Source organism: Stenella coeruleoalba, assembly GCF_951394435.1.
Source record: "Stenella coeruleoalba genome assembly, chromosome: 3".
NCBI lineage: Eukaryota > Metazoa > Chordata > Mammalia > Artiodactyla > Delphinidae > Stenella > Stenella coeruleoalba.
In genome coordinates this window covers 60431561-60455972 of record NC_137148.1, presented here as the reverse complement: position 1 = coordinate 60455972, position 24412 = coordinate 60431561, and the positions used below count along the sequence as shown (strand labels likewise).

Here is a 24412-nt window from a genome sequence, read left to right as displayed (position 1 = left end):
ACTGTAAAAAATACAGACATATGGAGGCGAAACAATACGCTACTAAATAACCAAGAGATCACTGAAGAAATCAAAGAGGAAATAGAAAAATACCTAGAAACAAATGACAATGAAAACATGACGATCCAAAACCTATAGGATGCAGCAAAAGCAGTTCTAAGAGGGAAGTTTATAGCAATACAATCCTACTTCAAGAAACAAGAAACATCTCAAATAAACAACCTAACCTTACACCTAAAGCAATTAAAGAAAGAAGAACAAAATATCCCCAAAGTTAGCAGAAGGAAAGAAATCATAAAGATCAGATCAGAAATAAATGAAAAAGAAATGAAGGAAATGATAGCAGAGATCAAAAAAACTAAAAGTTGGTTCTTTGAGAAGATAAGCAAAATTGATAAACCATTAGCCACACTCATCAAGAAAAAAAGGGAGAAGACTCAAACCAACAGAATTAGAAATGAAAAAGGAGAAGTAACAACTGACACTGCAGAAATACAAAGGATCACGAGAGATTACTACAAACAACTATATGCCAATTAAGTGGACAACAAGGAAGAAATGGCCAAATTCTTAGAAAAGCACAATCTCCCGAGACTGAACCGGAAGAAACATAAAATATAAACAGATCAATCACAAGCACTGATATTGAAACTGTGATCAACAAACAAAAGCCCAGGACTAGACGGCTTCTCAGGCGAATTCTATCAAACATTTAGAGAACAGCTAACACCTATCCTTCTCAAACTCTTCCAAAATATAGCAGAGGGAGGGACAATCCCAAACTCATTCGACAAGGCCACCATCACCCTGATACCAAAACCAAAGATGTCACAAAAAAAGAAAACTACAGGCCAATATCACTGAAGAACATAGGTGCAAAAATTACTCAACAAAATACTAGCAAACAGAATCCAACAGCATATTAAAAGGATCATAGACCATGATCAAGTGGAGTTTATTCCAGGAATGCAAGGATTCCTCAGTTTAGGCAAATCAATCAGTTTGATATACCATATTAACAAACTGATAAAAACCATATGACAGATTGGGGGAAGATGGTGGAAGAGTAAGACGCGGAGATCACCTTCCTCCCCACAGATACACCAGAAATACATCTACACGGGGAACAACTCCTACAGAACACCTACTGAACACTGGCAGAAGACCTCAGACCTCCCAAAAGGCAAGAAACTCCCCACGTACCTGGGTAGGGCAAAAGAAAAAAGAGAAAACGGAGACAAAGAATAGGGATGGGACCTGCACCAGTGGGAGGGAGCTGTGAAGGAGGAAAGGTTTCCACACACTAGGAAGCCTCTTCGTGGGCGGAGACTGTGGGTGGCGGAGGGGGAAGCTTCGGAGCCGCGGAGGAGAGCACAGCAACAGGGGTGTGGAAAGCAAAGCGGAGAGATTCCCGCACAGAGAATCAGGGCCGACTGGCACTCACCAGCCCAAGAGGCTTGTCTGCACACCCGCCGGGGCGGGCAGGGCTGGGAGCTGAGGCTCGGGCTTCGGTTGGAGCACCAGGAGAGGGCTGGGGTTGGCGGCGTGAACACAGCCTGGAGGGGGTTAGTGCGCCACGGCTAGCCAGGAGGGAGTCCAGGGAAAAGTCTGGACCTGCCGAAGAGGCAAGAAACTTTTCCTTCCCTCTGTTTCCTGGTGCGCGAGGAGAGGGAATTAAGAGCGCTGCTTAAAGGAACTCCAGAGACGGGCGCCAGACGTGGCTACAAGCGCGGACCACAGAGAAAGGCATGAGATGCTAAGGCTGCTACTGCTGCCACCAAGAAGCCCATGTGCAAGCACAGGTCACTATCCACACCCCCCTTCCGCGGAGCCCGTGCAGCCCGCCACTGCCAGGTTCCCGGGATCCAGGGACAACTCCCCTGGGAAGAACGCACGGAGCGCCTCAGGTTGCTGCAACGTCACGCTGGCCTCTGCCGCCGCAGGCTCGCCCCGCACTCCGTGCCCCTCCCTCCCCCCGGCATGAGTGAGCCAGAGCCCCGTAATCAGCGGCTCCTTTAACCCCTGTCCTGTCTGAGCGAAGAACAGACGCCCTCCAGCGACCTACACGCAGAGGAGGGGCCAAATCCAAAGCTGAGCCCCTAGGAGCTGTGAGAACAAAGAAGAAAAAGGGAAATCTCTCACAGCAGCCTCAGAAGCAGCGGATTAAAGCTCCACAATCAACTGGATGTACCCTGCATCTGTGGAATACATGAATAGACAACGAATCATCCCAAATTAAGGAGATGGACTTTGAGAGCAAGATTTAGGATTTTTTCCCCTTTTCCTCTTTTTGTGAGTGTATATGTGTATGCTTCTGTGTGAGATTTTCTCTGTATAGCTTTGTTTCCACCATTTGTCCTAGGGTTCTATCCTTCTGTTTTCTGTTTTTAATTTTTTTCTTTTATTTTTCGCTTAATAATTATTTTTTATTTTAATAACTTTATTATATTTTATCTTACTTTACTTTATCTTCTTTCTTTCTGTTTTTCCTCCCTCCTTCCCTCCCTCCTTTCGTTCTTTCTTTGTTTTTGTTTGTTTCTTTCTTTCTTTCTCTCTTTCTTTGTTTCTTTCTTTCTTTCTTCTACTAATTCTTTCTTTCTACTTTTTCTCCCTTTTATTCTGAGCCGTGTGGATGAAAGGCTCTTGGTGCTGCAGCCAGGCGTCAGTGCTGTGCCTCTGAGGTGAGAGAGCCAACTTCAGGACACTGGTCAACAAGAGACATCCCAGCTCCACATAATATCAAATGGTAAAAATCTCCCAGGTATCACAATCTCAACACCAGCACCCAGCTTCACTCAACAACCAGCAAGCTACAGTGTTGGACATCCTATGCCAAACAACTAGCAAGACAGGAACACAACCCCACCTATTAGCAGAGAGGCTGCCTAAAATCATAATAGGTCCACAGACACCCCAAAACACACCAACATACGTGGACCTGCCCACCAGAGAGACAAGATCCAGCCTCATCCACCAGAACACAGGTCCTAGTCCCCTCCACCAGGAAGCCTACACAACCCACTGAACCAACCTTAGCCACTGGGGACAGACACCAAAAACAATGGGAACTACGAACCTACAGCCTGCAAAAAGGAGACCCCAAACACAGTAAGATAAGCAAAATGAGAAGACAGAAAAACACACCACAGATGAAGGAGCAAGATAAAAACCCACCAGGCCTAACAAATGAAGACGAAATACGCAGTCTACCTGAAAAAGAATTCAGAATAATGATAGTAAAGTTGATCCAAAATCTTGGAAATACACAAACTGCAAAAAACATTTAACAAGGACCTAGAAGAACTAAAGATGAAACAAGCAACGATGAACAATTCAATAAAAGAAATTAAAAATACTCTAGATGGGATCAATAGCAGAATAACTGAGGCAGAAAAACGGATAAGTGACCTGGAAGATAAAATAGTGGAAATAACTACTGCAGAGCAGAATAAAGAAAAAAGAATGAAAAGAACTGAGGACAGTCTCAGAGACCTCTGGGACAACATTAAATGCACCAACATTCGAATTATAGGGGTTTCCAAAGAAGAAGAGAAAAAGAAAGGGACTGAGAAAATATTTGAAGAGACCATAGTTGAAAACTTCCCTAAAATAGGAAAGGAAATAGTTAATCAAGTCCAGGAAGCACAGAGAGTCCCATACAGGATAAATCCAAGGAGAAACACACCAAGACACATATTAAGCAAACTGTCAAAAATTAAATACAAAGAAAACATATTAAAAGCAGCAAGGGAAAAACAACAAATAACACACAAGGGAATCCCAATAAGGTTAACAGCTGATCTTTCAGCAGAAACTCTGCAAGCCAGAAGGGACTGGCAGGACATATTTAAAGTGATGAAGATGAAAAACCTGCAACCAAGATTACTCTACCCAGCAAGGATCTCACTCAGATTTGATGGAGAAATTAAAACCTTTACAGACAAGCAAAAGCTGAGAGAGTTCAGCACCAGCAAACCAGCTTTACAACAACTGCTAAAGGAACTTCTCTAGGCAAGAAACACAAGAGAAGGAAAAGACCTACAATAACGAACCCAAAACAATTAAGAAAATGGGAATAGGAACATACATATCGATAATTACCTTCAATGTAAATGGACTAAATGCTCCCACCAAAAGACACAGATTGGCTGAATGGATACAAAAACAAGACCCATATATATGATGTCTACAAGAGACCCACTTCAGACCTAGAGACATACAGACTGAAAGTAAGCGGATGGAAAAAGATATTCCATGCAAATGGAAACTAAAAGGAAGCTGGAGTAGCAATTCTCATATCAGACAAAATAGACTTTAAAATAAAGACTATTAGAAGAGACAAAGAAGGACACTACATAATGATCAAGGGATCGATCCAAGAAGAAGATATAACAATTGTAAATAATTATGCATCCAACATAGAAGCACCTCAATACATAAGGCAAATACTAACAGCCATAAAAAGGGAAATCGACAGTAACACATTCATAGTAGGGGACTTTAACACCCCACTTTCACCAATGGACAGATCATCCAAAATGAAAATAAATAAGGAAACACAAGCTTTAAATGATACATTAAACAAGATGGACTTAATTGATATTTATAGGACACTCCATCCGAAAACAACAGAAAACACATTTTTCTCAAGTGCTCATGGAACACTCCCCAGGATAGATCATATCTTGGGTCACAAAACAAGCCTTGGTAAATTTAAGAAATTTGAAATTGTATCAAGTATCTTTTCCGACCACAACGCCATGAGACTCGATATCAATTACAGGAAAAGATCTGTAAAAAATAAAAACACATGGAGGCTAAACAATACAACACTTAATAACGAAGTGATCACTGAAAAAATCAAAGAGGAAATAAAAAAATACCTAGAAACAAATGACAATGGAGACACGATGACCGAAAATCTATGGGATGCAGCAAAAGCAGTTCTAAGAGGTAAGTTTACAGCAATACAATCCTGCCTTAAGAAACAGGAAACATCTCGAATAAACAACCTAATCTTACACCTAGAGCAATTAGAGAAAGAAGAACAAATAGCCCCAAAGTTAGCAGAAGGAAAGAAATCATGAAAATCAGATCAGAAATAAATCAAAAATAAATGAAGGAAACGATAGCAAAGATCAATAAAATTAAAAGCTGGTTCTTTGAGAAGATAAATAAAATAGATAAACCATTAGCCAGACTCATCAAGAAAAAAGGAGAAGACTCAAATCAATAGAATTAGAAATGAAAAAGGAGAAGTAACAACTGACACTGCAGAAATACAAAAGATCATGAGAGATTACTACAAGCAACTCTATGCCAATAAAATGGACAACCTGGAAGAAATGGACAAATTCTTAGAAATGCACAACCTGCCAAGACTGAATCAGGAAGAAATAGAAAATATAAACAGACCAATCACAAGCACTGAAATTGAAACTGTGATTAAAAATCTTCCAACAAACAAAAGCCCAGGACCAGATGGGTTCACAGGCGAATTCTTTCAAACATTTAGAGAAGAGCTAACACCTATCCTTCTCAAAGTCTTCCAAAATATAGCAGAGGGAGGAACACTCCCAAACTCATTCTACGAGGCCATCATCACCCTGATACCAAAACCAGACAAGGATGTCACAAAGAAAGAAAACTACATGCCAATATCACTGATGAACATAGATGCAAAAATCCTCAAACTAGCAGAAGAATCTAACAGCACATTAAACGGATCATACACCATGATCAAGTGGGGTTTATTCCAGGAATGCAAGGATTCTTCAATATACGCAAATCAATGAACGTGATACACCATATTAACAAACTGAAGGAGAAAAACCATATGATCATCTCAATAGATGCAGAAAAAGCTTTCGACAAAATTCAACACCCATTTATGATAAAAACCCTGCAGAAAGTAGGCATAGAAGGAACTTTCCTCAGCATAATAAAGGCCGTATATAACAAACCCACAACCAACATCATCCTCTATGGTAAAAAACTGAAAGCATTTCCACAAATATCAGGAACAAGACAAGGTTGCCCACTCTCACCACTCTTATTCAACATAGTTTTGGAAGTTTTAGCCACAGCAATCAGAGAGGAAAAGGAAATAAAAGGAATCCAAATCAGAAAAGAAGAAGTAAAGCTGTCACTGTTTGCAGATGACATGATACTATACATAGAGAATCCTAAAGATGCTACCAGAAAACTACCAGAGCTAATCAATGAATTTGGTAAAGTAGCAGGATACAAAATTAATGCACAGAAATCTCTGGCATTACTATGTACTAATGATGAAAAATCTGAAAGTGAAATCAAGAAAACACTCCCATTTACCATTGCAACAAAAAGAATAAAATATCTAGGAATAAACCTACCTAAGGAGACAAAAGACCTGTATGAAGAAAATTATAAGACACCGATAAAAGAAACTAAAGATGATACAAACAGATGGAGAGATATACCGTGTTCATGGATTGGAAGAATCAACATTGTGAAAATGACTCTACTACCCAAAGCAATCTATAGATTCAATGCAATCCCTATCAAACTACCACTGGCATTTTTCACAGAACTAGAACAAAAACTTTCACAATTTGTATGGAAACACAAAAGAACCCGAATAGCCAAAGCAATCTTGAGAACGGAAAACGGAACTGGAGGAATCAGGCTCCCTGACTTCAGACTATACTACAAAGCTACAGTAGTCAAGTCAGTATGGTACTGGCACAAAAACAGAAAGATAGATCAATGGAACAGGATAGAAAGCCCAGAGATATACCCACGCACATATGGACACCTTATCTTTGATAAAGGTGGCAGGAATGTACAGTGGAGAAAGGACAGCCTCTTCAATAAGTGGTGCTGGGAAAACTGGACAGCTACATGTAAAAGTATGAGATTAGATCACTCCCTAACACCATACACAGAAATAAGCTCAAAATGGATTAAAGACCTAAATATAAGGCCAGAAACTATCAAACTCTTAGAGGAAAACATAGGCAGAACACTCAATGACATAAATCACAGCAAGATCCTTTCTGACCCACCTCCTAGAGAAATGGAAATAAAAACAAAAATAAACAAATGGGACCTAATGAAACTTCAAAGCTTTTGCACAGCAAAGGAAACCATAAAAAAGACCAAAAGACAACCCTCAGAATGGGAGAAAATATTTGCAAATGAAGCAACTGACAAAGGATTAATCTCCAAAATTTACAAGCAGCTCATACAGCTCAATAACAAAAAAACAAACAACCCAAGTCACAAATGGGCAGAAGACCTAAATAGACATTTCTCCAAAGAAGATATACAGACTGCCAACAAACACATGAAAGAATGCTCAACATTATTAATCATTAGAGAAATGCAAATCAAAACTACAATGAGATATCATCTCACACCAGTCAGAATGGCCATCATCAAAAAATCTAGAAACAATAAATGCTGGAGAGGGTGTGGAGAAAAGGGAACACTCTGCACTGCTGGTGGGAATGTGAATTGGTACAGCCACTATTGAGAACAGTATGGAGGTTCCTTAAAAAACTACAAATAGAACTACCATATGACCCAGCAATCCCACTCCCAGGCATATACCCTAAGAAAACCATAACTCAAAAAGAATCATGTACCAAAATGTTCATTGCAGCTCTATTTACAATAGCCCAGAGATGGAAACAACCTAAATGTCCATCATCAGATGAATGGATAAAGAAGATGTGGCACATATATACAATGGAATATTACTCAGCCATAAAAAGAAACAAAATTGAGCTATTTGTAATGAGGTGGATAGACCTAGAATCTGTCATACAGAGTGAATTACATCAGAAAGAGAAAGACAAATACCGTATGCTAACACATATATATGGAACTTAAGAAAAAAAATGTCATGAAGCACCTAGGGGTAAGACAGGAATAAAGACACAGACCTACTAGAGAATGGACTTGAGGATATGGGGAAGGGGAAGGGGAAGCTGTGACAAAGCGAGAGAGAGGCATGGACATATATACACTAACAAACGTAAGGTAGATAGCTAGTGGGAAGCAGCCGCATGGCACAGGGATATCGACTCAGTGCTTTGTGACCGCCTGGAGGGGTGGGATAGGGAGGGTGGGAGGGAGGGAGACGCAAGAGGGAAGAGATATGGGAACATATGTATATGTATAACTGATTCACTTTGTTATAAAGCAGAAACTAACACACCATTGTAAAGCAATTATACCCCAATAAAGATGTTAAAAAAAAAGGATGATTTACAAAATCACATCTAGGGGGTTGTAACCGAAAAATCAAAGAGCTTACCTTACTGACACCAACTTCAGGGATTCGGAGAGTATGCTCCATATCTTTTTCTCTGCAGAGTTAAGTAAAATGCCGTTAATTATTTCTGAAGCATACATAAATGTAGCACTTAAAGAATTTTTTTAAAGATAAGTTTTTTTGTTTTAAAAGATAATGTTAAAATGCAAGTCTATCACACTAAATCTGGTTTCTATAATGCTACTCTAATTTCCTTTTTGAAAGAAGGTTCCAGAATTACTTTTACTCTTTGGTACATCTGTCACAGGCTAGTAAACATCCAGTGAGACAAAATGTCCTTTGTACTCATGTCAATCACTTTTTCCAGACCTGTTGACTGTTTCCACTTCTATTACTAAATGTAAAAAAAGTATAATATTTCTAAGAATTTAAAATTAAGATATCGTATGGAACCTGTTCCATACATTACCTTTCCAGTTGGGAAGAAAGGAAATTATCCTACTCATGATTAAAACCTACCTCTCTACCAAGCTGGTTGAATTATAAAGGAGTAAAGGAAAACAATCAGAGGAGGTCAACAGTGGGTTTAAGTAATTTAAACCTAAAAAAAGCAATACAAAAGGTAAGAAAATGACAAAACCTCTGTGGAAGGTATCATATCACCAAGATTTTATCTCTTTACATAGGCAGTCCCCTTTAGGGATAATGAGGTTATATCTCCAATTGTCTTCCAAAAGCAGGTGACAAAAGGTAGGTGTCAGAATATTTTTTGAGTGGAAAAGGGAGGGACATGGATGTCACTTTTTTCCTATTCAACCAGTACCATGCATATTTAATGATTAACTGCTCAGGAAAAGTACAGTCCACTGGAATAAGACAAATACACAAATATAATAACACTAAACATTTTTACCTTCCAATTGTAGCAGGATTTACAGCTGTAATGATAAAAAGTGATCCTGTCTGCAACACAGGTGATCTAATTACAATTACTCTAATACATGGGGGCCAAATTTTTTCTTCATCTGCCAAAGAAAGAAATGTGTAAATATTAATTCAAATGCTATGGGAAAAAATCAGAAATGCATAGGGATGAGTAGGAGGCATACATAAAGTACAAATATATTGATAAAAATCTTCATTCTGTTTAAAACAACATTCTTAAATTCTGCTATATCACATACACAGTAAGTAAGGTTTAACAATGTTACCAATTTAAAATGGTCAACCTGTGGGACTTCCCTGGAGGTCCAGTGGTTAAGACTCCACACTTCCACTGCAGGGGGCACAGGCTTGATCCCCAGTCAGGGAACTAAGATCCCACATGCCGTGCAATGCGGCCAAAAATAAATAAATTTATAAAAAGATCAACCTAAAGATATTCAGCACCTATCACAATTATAAAATAATCAACTCTCTCTTTTTTAAGGTCTTGGAATTTGAAAGTATCCCAAAAAAGCATTTTTACATTAAGTGAGAAAAACTGAGTCTGCCCTTTTTAAGAAAAAATGAGAGGAAATTCCATTAAGAACAAAATAAGCTCATATACACCAATATGAATTCCTGAGTTTTAAAAGTATATCTTTATATCCTCAAGTAAAATAAATATTAGATTTACCATAATACCTATGTAAGCTGAATTCATGGACTACTCTTTCTAAAGGCAACTGCTTTCCCAATTACAAAAGTGGACAAATATCTAATCCACTAAAATAGACTTTGTACCTATTTTAGGATTAGAAAGTAGGTAACTTGGTTTTGTGTTTTTACTGACTAAGCCATTCAATGCAATGAAACTTCAGGATCCAAGTATTAGTCATTTATTCACATCCTACTGTTGAAAAATAACCAAGCAGTTATAATTTTTAATAATGTCATTAATCTCTTTAAAACAATCAGCTCACTTTTCGGCAGATATATTATATGGGTTAATAACACTTTTAACCGTTTTGCACTTTTACAATGACCATACTTGGTTATTTATATAAAATTAAGTAATGGCCATTTACTCACCTTCATCTTCAGAATCTTCTGCAGTTACATTGTCTTCACTGGTAATGTCTTCATCATAACTGTCCTCGGTCTGAGAGTCTGTAATTTCACCTTCTTCAGGCTCACTATCAGTGTCTATGATTTTCTCATCTTTAAACGAAGCCGAATTATAAATGTTTTCATCAAGAGGAGATTCTACAGTCTTTGCGCTAACTGGAACAGTATATTTGGGGGGACTCTTTTTGTAATGAATATCTATTTTGGCCTTCTTTTTCACACTTGCAAAATCTTCTCCCTCACTGCAGCTTATATGTTCAATACTTGATGTTTTTTGATCTTCTGAATTCAAATTCTGGAAAGAGGTGGAAACAGGAGAGAAGACTCTTAAACATGACCATCTTGTATTTAATGCTAAATGTTTCAATGAATTAGTGAAGATATATACACACAGTGAAATAGCTATTATCTCTAGTGCCTCTTCCTCTCATGTTCCTTTTCCTGGTTAATGATATGACCATCCACTTATCCAAATCATAAGTCTTTGACATCTCCTTAACCACCACTTGAAATCAATTACCAAGTGCTATAGACTATGTTTGAAATTTATCCCAATTTTCTCTCCTTATCTATTTTCAGTGTCTTAACTGTCCCAGTCCAGGCCCTCATCACATACTGCTTGGACATGTGACAGCCTAGAACAATGCTGTCAAAAATAAAATGCAAGTTATATTTTATACTTTAAAATTATCTAGTAGGGCCATTAAAAAGGTAAAAAGAAACCAGTGAAATTCATTTTATCTAACCCAGTACTTACAAAATATTACTAATTATATATAAAATTAACATTTAATCACTATAAAAATTACCAAAATATTTTACATGGACTTTCTGTACTAAGTCTTCAAAACTGAGTGTAGTTTACACTTACAAAGCATCTTAATTAGGATTAGCTACATTTCAAGTATTCAGTAGCCAGATGGAGCTGGCTGAACTGTGCAGGCCTAGAGAATACAACTAAACCTAAATTTTCTTTCTGAACGTTGAGCCAATTATCAAGTCAACATACATAACATAAAGAATTAGCTTTAATTACAGCAGGGATTTAAAGGTCCAAATATACCTAATGTAGCAGAACTGAAGTTTTGCTAAAATTTAATATATTAGAGAGTTGGTTTGATAATACAAAAAAAGTACAGATGAATCAGCTGCATCTCTTTTGTTCCAAAATTCCAACTTACCTGGCATAAGCCTTTTATTATTTATTACACATGCATACTGGGCATACCCTAGGACAAACGAACAAATCTATTATTTTAACTTTAGAAGAAACAGAGAGTTATTTTCCTTTGGTTTGTAACACAGTCTGAATTTTCTTTCTATATTAGAGCAACATGATGAAGTGAATTCATATGGTCCGCTGTTACTTTATAAAATATGAGACCATCTTAAACACACTTTTGTTTGTCTTTTAAATTAATTAATTTATTTATTTTTGGCTGTGTTGGTCTTTGTTGCTGTGCGTGAGCTTTCTCTAGTTGCAGTGGGTGGGGGCTACTCTTCGTTGTGGTGTGCGGGCTTCTCATTGCAGTGGCTTCTCTTGTTGCGGAGCATGGGCTCTAGGCGTGCGGGCTTCAGTAGCTGTGGCACGTAGGCTCAGTATTTGTGGCTCACGGGCTCTAGATCGCAGGCTCAGTAGTTGTCATGCACAAGCTTAGCTGCTCTGTGGCATTTGGGATCTTCCCAGACCAGGGATGGAACCTGTGTCCCCTGCACTGGCAGGCAGACTCTTAACCACTGCACCACCAGGGAAGTCCCTAAACACGCATTTTTAATAGCAGCATAAATTCAGTTTGAAGACTGGCTAAACACTCACAGTGTGATAGATAAACTATACATATTTCCGGCAACATAAACTCACCAAGAACAAGAACAAGGGCAAGGAGCTGAAAAACTATGAGGGGGCTTCCCTGGTGGCGCAGTGGTTGAGAGTCCACCTGCAGATGCAGGGGACACGGGTTCGTGCCCCGGTCCGGGAGGATCCCACATGCCGCGGAGCGGCTGGGCCCGTGAGCCATGGCCGCTGAGCCTGCGTGTCCGGAGCCTGTGCTCCGCAGCGGGAGAGGTCACAACAGTGAGAGGCCCACGTACCGCAAAAAAAAAAAAAAAAAAATCAGAAAAAAAAAAAAAAAAAAACTATGAGGAACTTTAAAGGCCCCTGTGAATTATGGCCAAAAAATTTCCCTATCTATATATGCTTTAAAAAAAAAGTTTCCAATCTTACATATTTTATTATTACTACTGCTTATAGGACAATACATGCAGAGGAAAAATGAGTGAAATTGCAAGAGGTACTGCTTTTTAAAAACTATTTGTCAGTCTAGAATGTTAGATAAATATTCATTAAAATATAAGAAAGGCCCGGTGCCTACATGTGGGCATTAAGCATACATGCATATTTCAAGTTATTACTCCAATCTCTTCACCCTACTTCCTTCCTTCTGTATACTCTACACTTCCAAAAAGTAAGGCTCAAGAACATCTTAAAACTCAAGAAAAAGATGAGGATGTCCTAACTGCTTTCCTCCCATGCTTCACAATTACCTTTTAGAATCCTTGGGGAATTCTCAGAATTTCATCAGGATTTTTCTTAAGTCACTGTCCTGAAGTTAACATATTTTTGAAGGATGGTAAAGATGAACAGATATGGGAGCTAAGCTGGACCAAAATCTCACCGAATGCTTTCAAATTTCATTCTCTAGTTTGTCAGGAAAGGTCATCTGAGGACCCCTACATGTTCTTTGCTTTGCTAGGGAGAAGTATTCATAATGCATCCTTTCAAACAGTTCAACCACTAGTAATAGGTAGACGTCACTAAAAAATAGATCTTAAAAAAAAAAGAAAAATCATTTTTGCTATTTTAGTTACATAATCTTCAATTCCTAGGTATTGCCAGTGAAAATAAAAGAAAAATAAAGACAAATCAAATAGAGAATTGAGATAAAATTTCAAGAGTAGGGGAGGTGGCCAAGGTGGTGAAGTAGGAAGACACTGAACTCACCTCCTCCCACAGACACAGCAAAATTACAACTAGTTACAGAGCAACTATCTATGAAAATAACCTGAACACTAGCAGAAAAGATTTTCCACAACTAAAGACATAAAGAAGTAAACACACGATACATATATACAATGGAATATTACTCAGCCATAAAAAGGAAGAAAATTGGGTCATTTGTAGAGACATGGATGGACCTAGAGACTGTCATAGAAAGTGAAGTAGGTCAAAAAGAGAAAAACAAATATCGTTTATTATTGCATATATGTGGAATCTGAAAAAACTGGTATAGGCGATCTTATTTACAAAGCAGAAATAGAGACACAGACGTAGAAAACAAACCTATGGATACCAAGGCAGAAAGCGGGGGGGTGTGGGATGAATTGGGAGATTGGGATTGACATACATACACTATTGAAACTATGTATAAAATAGATAACTAATGAAAACCTATTGTATAGCACGGGGAACTCTACTCAATGCTCTGTGGTGACCTAAATGGGAAGGAAATCCAAAAAAGAGGGGATATATGTATACATACTACTGATTCACTTCGCTGTACAGTGGAAACTAACACAAAATTGTAAAGGAACTATACACCAATAAAAACTTTTTTAAAAAATTAAAAGAAACAAAAATAACCACATGAGATGGGTAGGACAGGTGGTGACCCACACCCCATGCTGGCAACCCACAAATGGAAGGAATATCACAAGCACAGAGGTCCTCTACAAGGAGCAAGGAGTCTGAGCCCCAAATGGGGTCACCAGCCCAGGGGTCCTGCACTGGAAAGATGAGCCCCCAGAATGTCTGGCTTTGAAAAACCAGCAGAGTTTATGTTCAGGAGAACTCGAGGGATACAGGAATAAGATTCTGCTCTCAAGGGCACATGCAAAATGTCACATGCTCTAAGTCCCAACACTGAGGCAGTAGTTTGAAAGGAGCCTGGGTCAGCTATTTTTGGGAGTCTGTTCTACCCCAATAACACTGGTACTGGAACACACCACTTTGGAATTTTCCTCTAGTCTGTTAGTGCTGGCGCCCCAGCCCTGCCCACCAGCAGGCTGGCACAAGCCCCAAACCCCACCCCTGGCCTGCCAGAAAGACAGCGATGTGGGGACCCAGCTTCACCCTCCAGTGAACCACTGAGCCCCCAGACCATGCAGCCAACTTCACAGGAAGACTACCCTACCCTCTAGTAGGCCTACAGCCACCATACAAGGCATGGCCTCACAGCCAACCAGGCCAGGGGCCAGCCCTGCCTACCAGTGCTCCCACAGTAATCAGCCCCACCACAACAGAAGGATGTATATGCAGCCCACATAGGGGACACCCCTAAAGCATCTGGTTCTGGAGACCAAAAAGGAGTGTGCTGCTGGGGCCCCAGAAGAGGTCTCCTAAATAAGGCCACTTCTCCAAGATGGGAAACATAAACAACCTACCTAACACATGGAAATAAACACAAAGAATTGGGTAAAGTGAGGAGACAGAGGAATATGTTCCAAATGAAGGTACAAGACATAACCTCAGAAAAAGAACAAACAAAGTGGAGATAAGCAATCTACAGATAAAGAGTTCAAGATAATGATCATAAAGATGCTCACCAAACTCAGGAGAAGAATCAATGAACATAAAATTTCAGTAGTTAGAAAATATGAAGAAGAACCAAACAGAGCTGAAGAATACAATAACTGAAATTAAAAATATAAATAGAAGGGACAACAAATTAGATGATACGGAGGAATACATCAGCAACCTGGAAAACAATAGCAGAAATCACTCAAGCTGAAGAAAAAACAGAATTTAAAAAAATGAGTATAATTTAAGAGACCTCTGGGACACTATCAAGCATATTAACAGTCACAATACAGGAGTCCCAGGAGGAGAAGAGAAAGGGGCAGAAGGCTTATCTGAAGAAATCATAGCTGAAAACTTCCCTAACCTGGGGAAGGAAACAGATATCCAGGTCCAGGAAGCACAGAGTCCCAAACAAGATGAATCTAAAGAGGTTAATTACAATTAAAATGGCAAAAATTAAAGAAAAACAGAGAATTCTAAAAGCAACAAGGGACAGGCAACTAGTTATCCACAAGGGAGCTACCATAAGGCTATCACTGACTTTTCAGCAGAACTTTGCAGGCCAGAAGGGAGTGGCACCATATATTCAAGGTGATGAAAGGAAAAAACCTACAACCAAGAACACTCTACCCAGAAAGGCTATCCTTCAGATTGGAAGGAGAGATAAAGAGATTTACAGACAAGCAAAAGCTAAAAGAGTTCAGCACCATTAAAACAGCTTTACAAGAAACGTTAAAGGGACATCTCTAAATAGAAAAGAAAGGGCCACAACTAGAAATATGGAACTTATGAAAGGAAAAATCTCATTGGTAGAGGTAAACATACAGTAAAGGTAGCAAATCAACCACTGATAAAGCTAGTAGAAAGGCTAAAAGATGAAAGTAGTAAAATCATGTATATTTACATAAGCAGTTAAGGGATAAACAAAACGAAAACGTAAAATATGACCTCAAAAACATCAGATGTGGGGGGAAACAAAAGTAAAAATGTAAAGCAGTTAGAATGCATTCAAACTTAAGAAACTGTCTTAAAATAATCACATATATATAGGTTGTCAAATATGAACCTCATGGTTACCAAAAACCAACAACACATACACAGAAAACAGAAAGGAATCCAAACATAACACTTAAAGGTAGTCATCAAATCACAAGGGAAGAGAGCAAAAGAAAAAAGGAACAAAGAAGTACTACAGAACCCCCCAAAAAAACAATGAACAAAATGGCAGTAAGTACATACCTATCAGTAATTACTTCAAATGTAAATGGATTAAAAGCTCCAATTAAAAGACACAAAGTGGCTGAATGGATTGAAAAAAAAACATATATGCTGCCTACAAGAGACTCACTTCAGATCTAAAGACACACACAGACTGAAAGTGATGGACAGAAAAAGGTATTCCATGCAAATGAAATAAAAAGAAAACTGGGGTAGCAACACTTATATCAGACAAAACAGACTGTAAAACAAAGACTGTCAAAAGAGACAAACAAGAACGTTATATGCTAAAGGGATCAAGCCAATAAGAAGATATAACAATTGTAAATATCTACGTACCCAACACAGGAGCACCTAAATACATAAAGAAAATACTAACAAACATAAAGGGAGAAATTGACAGTAACACAATAATAGTAGGGGAATTTAACACTCCACTTACATCAATGGATATCATCTAGACAGAAAAACAGTAAGGAAACACTGGTCTTAAATGACACGTGACTAAATGAACCTAACAGATACATAGAGAACATTTCATCCAAAAGCAGCAGGATACACATTTGTTTCAAGTGAACATGGAACATTTTGTATGATGATGACATGCTAGGCCACAAAACAAGTCTCAAGAAATTTAAGACTGAGATGCAACTAGAGATTATCATACAACATGAAGTAAGTCAGAAAAACAAACACCATATAATATCACTTACATGTATAATCTAAATAATGACACAAATGAACCTATCTACAAAACAGACTCACAGACATAGAGAAAAACCTGTGATTGCCAAGGGGGAGGAAGGGAGGGAGAGGGATGGACTGGGAGTCTGGGGTTAGTAGATGCAACCTATTAGAATGGATAAATAACAAGGTCCTACTGTATAGCACAGGGAATTATATCCAGTCTCCTGGGATAAACCATAATGGAAAAGAAAAAAAAAAGAATGTATAGATGTGTGTAACTAAGCAGAAATTAGTACAACACTGTAAATCAACTATACTTCAATTAAAATTAAAAAAAATTTAAGACTGAAATATTAAGCAGCATTTTCAACCACAACAGTATGAAACTAGAAATCCACTACAAGAAAAAAACTGCAAAAACCACAGACACATGGAGTCTAAACAATATGCTACTATACAAGCAATGGGTCACTAATGAACTCAAAAAAGAAATCTGAAAAATACCTGCAGACAAATGAAAATGGAAAAACAATGATCCCAAATCCATAGGATGCAGCAAAAGCAGTTCTAAGAAGTTTACAGAAATACAAGCTTACCTCAGAAAACAAGAAAAATCTTAAATAAACTATCTAAACTTACAGCTGAAGGAACTAGAAAAAGAAGGGAAAAAACCAAAGTTAAGAGAAGAAATAATAAAGGTCAGAACAGAAATAAATGATACAGGGAATTCCCTGGTGGTCCAGTGGTTAGGACTCTGCACTTCCACCGCAGAGGGCATGGGTTCGATCACTGGTCGGGAAACTAAGATTCTGCAAGCTGCACAGAGTGGCAAAAAAAGAAAGAAAGAAAGAAATGGTAGAGACTAAAAAAAGAAAAAAGATCAATGAAACTAAGAACTGGTTCTTTGAAAAAATAAACAAAATTGCTAAACCTTTAGCAAGACTTATCACCAAAAGAGAGGGCCCAAATAAATAAAATCAGAAAGAGAAGTTACAATTGATATTGCAGAAATACAAAAAATAAGAGATTACTATGAACAATTATATGCCAGTAAAACAGACAACCTAGAAAAAAATGGATAAACCCTGAGAAACACAGTCTCCCAAGACTGAATCAGGAAAAAATAGAAAATATGAACAAACCATTTACTGCAAATGAAATTGATTCAGTAATCAAAAAAACTCAAAAGAAATAAAAGTCCGGGATCAGATGGCCTCACAGGTGATTTCCACCAAACATTTAGAGAACAGTTAACATCTATCTTTCTCAAACTATTCCAAAAAGTTGGAGAGGAAGGAACACTTCCAAACTCTCTACAAGGTCAGCATCAGCCTGATACCAAAACCAGACAGACACGACAAAAAAGAAAATTTCAGGCCAATATCACTGATGAACACAGATGCAAAAATCCTCAAGAAAATATTAGCAAACCAAATTCAATAATACATTAAAAGGACCATACACCATGATCAAGTGGGATTTATCCCAGGAATGCAAGGATGATTCAATACCCACAAATCAATCAATACAATACACCACACTAACAAACTCAAGAGTAAAAACCATGATGATCTCAATAGATGCAGAAAAAGCTTTTGACAAAATTCAACATCCATTTATGATAAGCTCTAAACAAAGTGGGTACAAAGGAAATGTACTTCAACATAATAAAGGCCATATATGACAAACCCACAGTCAACATCATACTCAATGGTGAAAAGCTGAAAGCATTTCCTCTAAGATCAGGAACAAGACAAGGATGCTCACTCTTGCCACATTTATTCAACTCAGTATTGAAGTCCTCACCACAGCAATCAGACAAGAAAAAGAAAAGAATCCAAACTAGAAAGGAAGAAGTAAAACTGTCACTGTTTGCTGGTGACATTATACAACATATAGAAAATCCTAAAGACACCACCAAAAAAACTGTGAGAACTAACAAATGAATTCAGTAAAGCTGCAGGATACAAAATTAATATACAGAAACCTGTTGTATTTTATACATTTAACAACAAACTACATGAGAAATTAAGAGAACAATCCCAGGGACTTCCCTGGTGGCACAGTCGTTAAGACTCCACACTTTCAATGCAGGGGGCCCAGGTTCAATCCCTGGTCAGGGAACTAGATTCCACATGCATGCCGCAGCTAAGAGTCTGCATGCCACGACTAAGGAGCCCTTGAGCCGCAACTAAGGAGCCCGCCTGCCACAACTAAGGAGCCCATGTGCCACAACGAAGGAGCCCACAAGCCGTAACGAAGAAGCCTGCGAGCCGTAACTAAGGAGCTTGCCAGCCGCAACTAAGGACCGTGCCTGTCACAACTAAGACCCAGTGCAACCAAATAAATATTTTTTTAAAAAAAGAAAACAATCCCATTTACAACTGCATCAAAAAGAATAAAATACCTAGGAATAAATCTAACCAAGGAGGGACTCCCCTTGTGGCTCAGTGGCCAATGCAGGGGACACAGGTTCGAGCCCTGGTCCGGGAATATCCCACATGCTGCAGAGCAACTAAGCCTGGGCACCACAACTACTGAGCCTGCGCTCTACAGCCTACACGCCACAACTACTGAGCCCATGTGCTACAACTACTGAGACTGTGTGCCTAGAGCATGTGCTCTGCAACAAGAGAAGTCACCGCAACGAGAAGCCCATGCACCGCAACGAAGAGTAGCCCCTGCTTGCCGCAACTGCCCACGCTCAGTAACAAAGACCCAACATAGCCAAAAATAAATAAATAAAATAAATAAATAAATAAGGCTCAGGGATTGATGAATTAAAAAAAAAAAAAAATCTAGCCAAAGAGGAAAACGACTCATACTCTAAAAACTATAAAATATTGAGGAAAGAAGAGGAACAAATGGAAAGATATACTGTGCTCATGGATTGGGAGAATTAATATTGTTAAAATGGCCATACTATATCCAAGACAATCTAAAGACTCAATGCAATCCCTATTAAAATACAAATGGTGCTTTTCGCAGAACTAGAATAATTCTATAATTTGTAAGGAAACACAAAAGACCCCAAATAGACAAAACAATCTTAAGAAAGAAGAACAAAGCTGGAGGTACCATGCTCCCTGATTTCAAAATATACTACAAAGCTATAGTAATCAAAACAGTATGGCACCGGCACAAAAAAAGACACATAGATCAATGGAACAGAATAGAGAGCCCAGAAATAAACCCACACTTATATGGGAAGTTAATCTATGACAAAGGAGGCAAGGATACACAATGAGAAAAGATTGCCTTTTCCCATCACCTCTAAATGGTGATGGGAAAATTGGATGGCTATGTGCAAAAGAATGAAACTGGACCATTTTCTCACACCATACACAAAAAATAAACTCAAAATAGATTAAAGACTTAAATGTAACAAAGGAGGAAAGAATATACAATGGAGAAACAACAGTCTTTTCAGCAAGTGGTGTTGGGGAAGCTGACAGCCACATATAAAATCAATGGAGTCAGAACACTCTCTCACACCCTACACAAAAATAAACTCAAAACGGTTTAAAGACTTAAATACAAGACATGACACCATAAAACTCCTGGAGAAGAACATGGGAGAAACATTCTCTGACATAAATTGTAGCAATGTTTTCTTAGGTCAGTCTCCCAAGGCAACAGAAATATTAATAAACAAGATCTAATCAAACTTAAAAGTTTCTGCACAGCAAAGGAAACTATAAACAAACAAAAAGACAACCCACAGACTGGGAGAAAACCTTTGCATACAATGTAACTGACAAGGGCTTAATTTCCAAAATATACAAACAGGTCATACAACTCAATAACAAGAAAACAACCAACCCAAAACAAAAAATGGGCAGAAGACCTAAAGAGACATTTCTCCAAAGAAGACATACAGATGGCCAAGAAGCACATGAAAGAATACTCAACTTCATTAATTATTACAGAAATGCAAATCAAAACTACAGTGAGGTAACCCCTCACACTGGTCAGAATGGCCATCATTAAAAAGTCTACAAATAATAAATGCTGCAGAGGGTGTGGAGAAAAGGGAACCCTCCTACAGTGTTGATGGAAGTATAAGTTGATGCAGCCACTATGGAAAACAGTATGGAAGTTCCTTAAAAAGCTAAAAATAGAGTTACCATATGATCCATCAATCCCACACCTGGGCACATACCTGGAGAAAACTATAATTCAAAAAGATACATGCACCCCAATGTTCTTTGCAGCGATATTTACAACAGCCAAGACATGGAAGCAACCTAAATGTCCATTGACAGATGAATGGATAAAGACGATGTGGTATATATACACAGTGGAATACTACTCAGCTATAAAAAAAAGAATGAAATCATGCCATTTGCAGCACATGGATGCACCTAGAGATTGTCATCCTAAGTAAGTCAGAAAGAGAAAGACAAATATCATATATCACTTACATGTGGAATCTAAAACATGACCCAAACTTATTTACAAAACAGAAACAGACTCACAGACATAGAAAACAAACTTATGGTTACCAAAGAGGTGGGGGTGAGGGAATAAATGAGGAGCTTGAGATTAGCAGATACAAACTACTATATATAAAACAGATGATCAACAAGGCCCTACTGTATAGCACCGGGAACTATATTCAGTATCTTGTAATAAACCATAATGGAAAATATGAAAAAGAATATATATACATATTACTGAATCACTTTGCTGTACACCAGAAACTAACGCATTATAAATCAACTATACTTCAATAAAAAATATGAATATATACGTATAAAAAGACATGTATGGGGCTTCCCTGGTGGCGCAGTGGTTGAGAGTCCGCCTGCTGATGCAGGGGACACCGGGTTTGTGCCCTGGTCTGGGAGGATCCCACATGCCATGGAGCGGCTCAGCCCGTGAGCCATGGCCGCTGAGCCTGCGCATCCGGAGCCTGTGCTCCGCAACGGGAGAGGCCACAACAGTGAGAGGCCCATGTACCGCAAAAAAAAAAAAGGCATGTATGACCTGAAACCACAAACCTCCTAGAAGAAAACATAGGCAGTATGCTCTTTGACATTAGTCTTAGGAATATTTTTTTGGATATGTCTCCTCAGTCAAGGAAAACAAAAGCAAAGATAAACAAATGGGACTACATCAAACTAAAAAGCTTTTGCACAGCAAAGGAAACTATAAACAAAACAAAAAGGCTGCCTAGTGAAAGGGAGAAGGTATTCGCAAATGATATGACCAATAATGGGTTAATATCCAAAATATATAAACAGCTTACACAACTTTGCATCAAAAAAAAACCAGGTTAAAAAATGCGCAGAAGAACAAATAGACATGTTTGCAAAGAGGAAATGTAGATGGCCAACAGGCACACGAAAAGATGCTCAACACTGCTAATCATGAGGAACATGCAAATCAAAACCACAATGAGATTATCACCTCACACCTGTTCTAGAGGCTATTATCAAAAAGACAACAAATAACAAGTGTTGCCAAGGATGTGGAGAAAAGAGAACCCTTTTGCACTGTTTGTGGTATTGTAAATTGGTGCAGTCGCTATGGAAAATAGTATGAAGGTTCCTCAAAAAATTCAAAAGAGAACTGCCATATGATCCAGAAATTTCACTTCTCCGTATTTACCAGAAAACAAAAACATGAACTCAAAAATATACATGCACCCCAATGTTCATCACAGGATTATTTACAACAGCCAACATGAAAGCAACCGAAGTGTCCATTGGTAGATAAATAGACAAAGATGTGGCGTGCACATGCGCGCGCGCGCGCACACACACACACAGGAATATTACTCAGCTATTTAAAAAACGAAATCTTGTCATTTGCAAAGACATTAATGACTCTAGAGGGTATTATGCTAAGTGAAATAAGTCAGACAGAGAAAGGCAAATACCTTATGATCTCACTTACATGTGGAATCTAAAAAACAAAACAAACAAACAAAAGGAAAACAGATTCACAGATACAGAGAACAATTGGATGGTTGCCAGAGGGGAGGGAGTTGGGAGTGGGGGCAAACGAAGTGAAGGGGATTAAGAGGTATAACTTTCCAGTTATAAAATAAATAAGCCACGGGAATACAATTTACAGCATAAGGAATATGGTCAATAATAATATAATAACTTTTTATGTGGAAGATGATGGTTACTAGACTTAAGGTTGTGATCACTTCATAACGTATGCAAATGTCAAATCACTATTTAGTATACCTGAACCTAACATAATATTGTACTTCAACTGTATTTCAAAAAAAAAAAAAAGAAATCAAGAGTAAAGTATCGAATAGTTGCCACAATTTACAAAACACCAACATAACAAATAAGCCTCCTTTCCTGCCTGTAAACCACCAACCTAATTCTATTTAGGGAATAGAAATAAGAGCACTGATAACATTTTTTTACTTCCCTTCTTTCAATTTAACATTGTATCATAAGTATTTTAAAAATTCCCCTCAGTCTGTATAAATTACCATCTGAATGACTAAATAATGTTTTTTCAATTAAATGTACTACCATTTTCTTCCTTTTTTCTTCCATTTTTATTAAGATATAATTGGCATATAGCACTGCAGAAGTATAAGGTTTACAGCATAATAATCTGACTTACATACATCATAAATGACTACCATGGCTAAGTTTAATGAACATCCATCATCTCATTTTCATACAAAATAAAAAAATTTTTTTCCTTATGATAAGAACTCTCAGAATTTACTCTCTTAACAACTTCCATATACCTTACAGCAGTGTTAATTGTATTTATCATGTTGTACATTACAGCCCTAGTACTTATTAACCCTATAACTGGAAGTTTGTACCTTTTGACTACCTTCATCTAACTATCCCCCTCTCCCCACCCCCTGCTTCTGGTAACCACAAATCTGGTATCATCTTCTATGAGAACATTTATTTGTTTTTCAAATGTAACTGACTTATAACACTACCTCAGTTCTTGGTGCACAATATAGTAATTCAATATTTCTATACATTACAAAATGATCACAATGTCAAGTCTAGTTACCATGTTTCCACACAAAGATATTACATTATTATTGACTATATTCCCCACACTGTACATTTCATCCCTGTGACTCATTTACTTTGTAACTGGAAGTTTAAATGTACCATCATCTTCTTAACCAATAACTGTCAGCCGTTTAAATCTATTTTTTTGTTCTTATAAATACTGCTGTATAGCTATACAAAGGAATGTTTCTTTCTTTGGAATTTTTTTTAAATTACAAACTAGAAATGAGACTTTTCCAGTTAAAGCATATGAACATTTTTATGGTTATTGATACAAATAATCCATTTTCCCAAAAGATACCAATTGAAACTAATGAATATATACGTATCCTAAATTTGCTAGCAATGGATTTTTTTAATGTTTGCTAATATAAGAAGAAATTGCTCAACAAAACTAAGAATGTTGAACTTTTACCTACACCTATTTACAAACTGTGTTTTTCTTTTATTGTGAATTGTGCACTGACATAAACTTATCAATAGCTGGTATGAATGTTCTTCTTCCAAATTATGTAACACAAGAGTATTTTATCTGCCCTAAATCTACCTGCTTCAAACTTTAAGAAATTTTTTCTACTTCTAGTGATTGAGAATTTGTGAAAAGTC

The 24412-nt window shown here is 37.9% G+C and overlaps 1 protein-coding gene across 2 annotated transcripts in view; it reads right to left on the bottom strand.

Moving 5' to 3' along the window:
• Window positions 1–24412, bottom strand: part of AGGF1 (angiogenic factor with G-patch and FHA domains 1) — a 49550-nt gene that overhangs the window by 17033 nt on the left and 8105 nt on the right. For both annotated transcript variants that reach the window (XM_079918956.1, XM_079918957.1), the window contains exons 6-8: window positions 10274–10604; window positions 9174–9285; window positions 8303–8354 (exon numbers count right to left, since the gene is read on the bottom strand). In XM_079918956.1, coding sequence (XP_079775082.1) covers window positions 8303–8354; window positions 9174–9285; window positions 10274–10604 — 495 coding nt within the window. The remainder of the gene's footprint in view (window positions 1–8302; window positions 8355–9173; window positions 9286–10273; window positions 10605–24412) is intronic.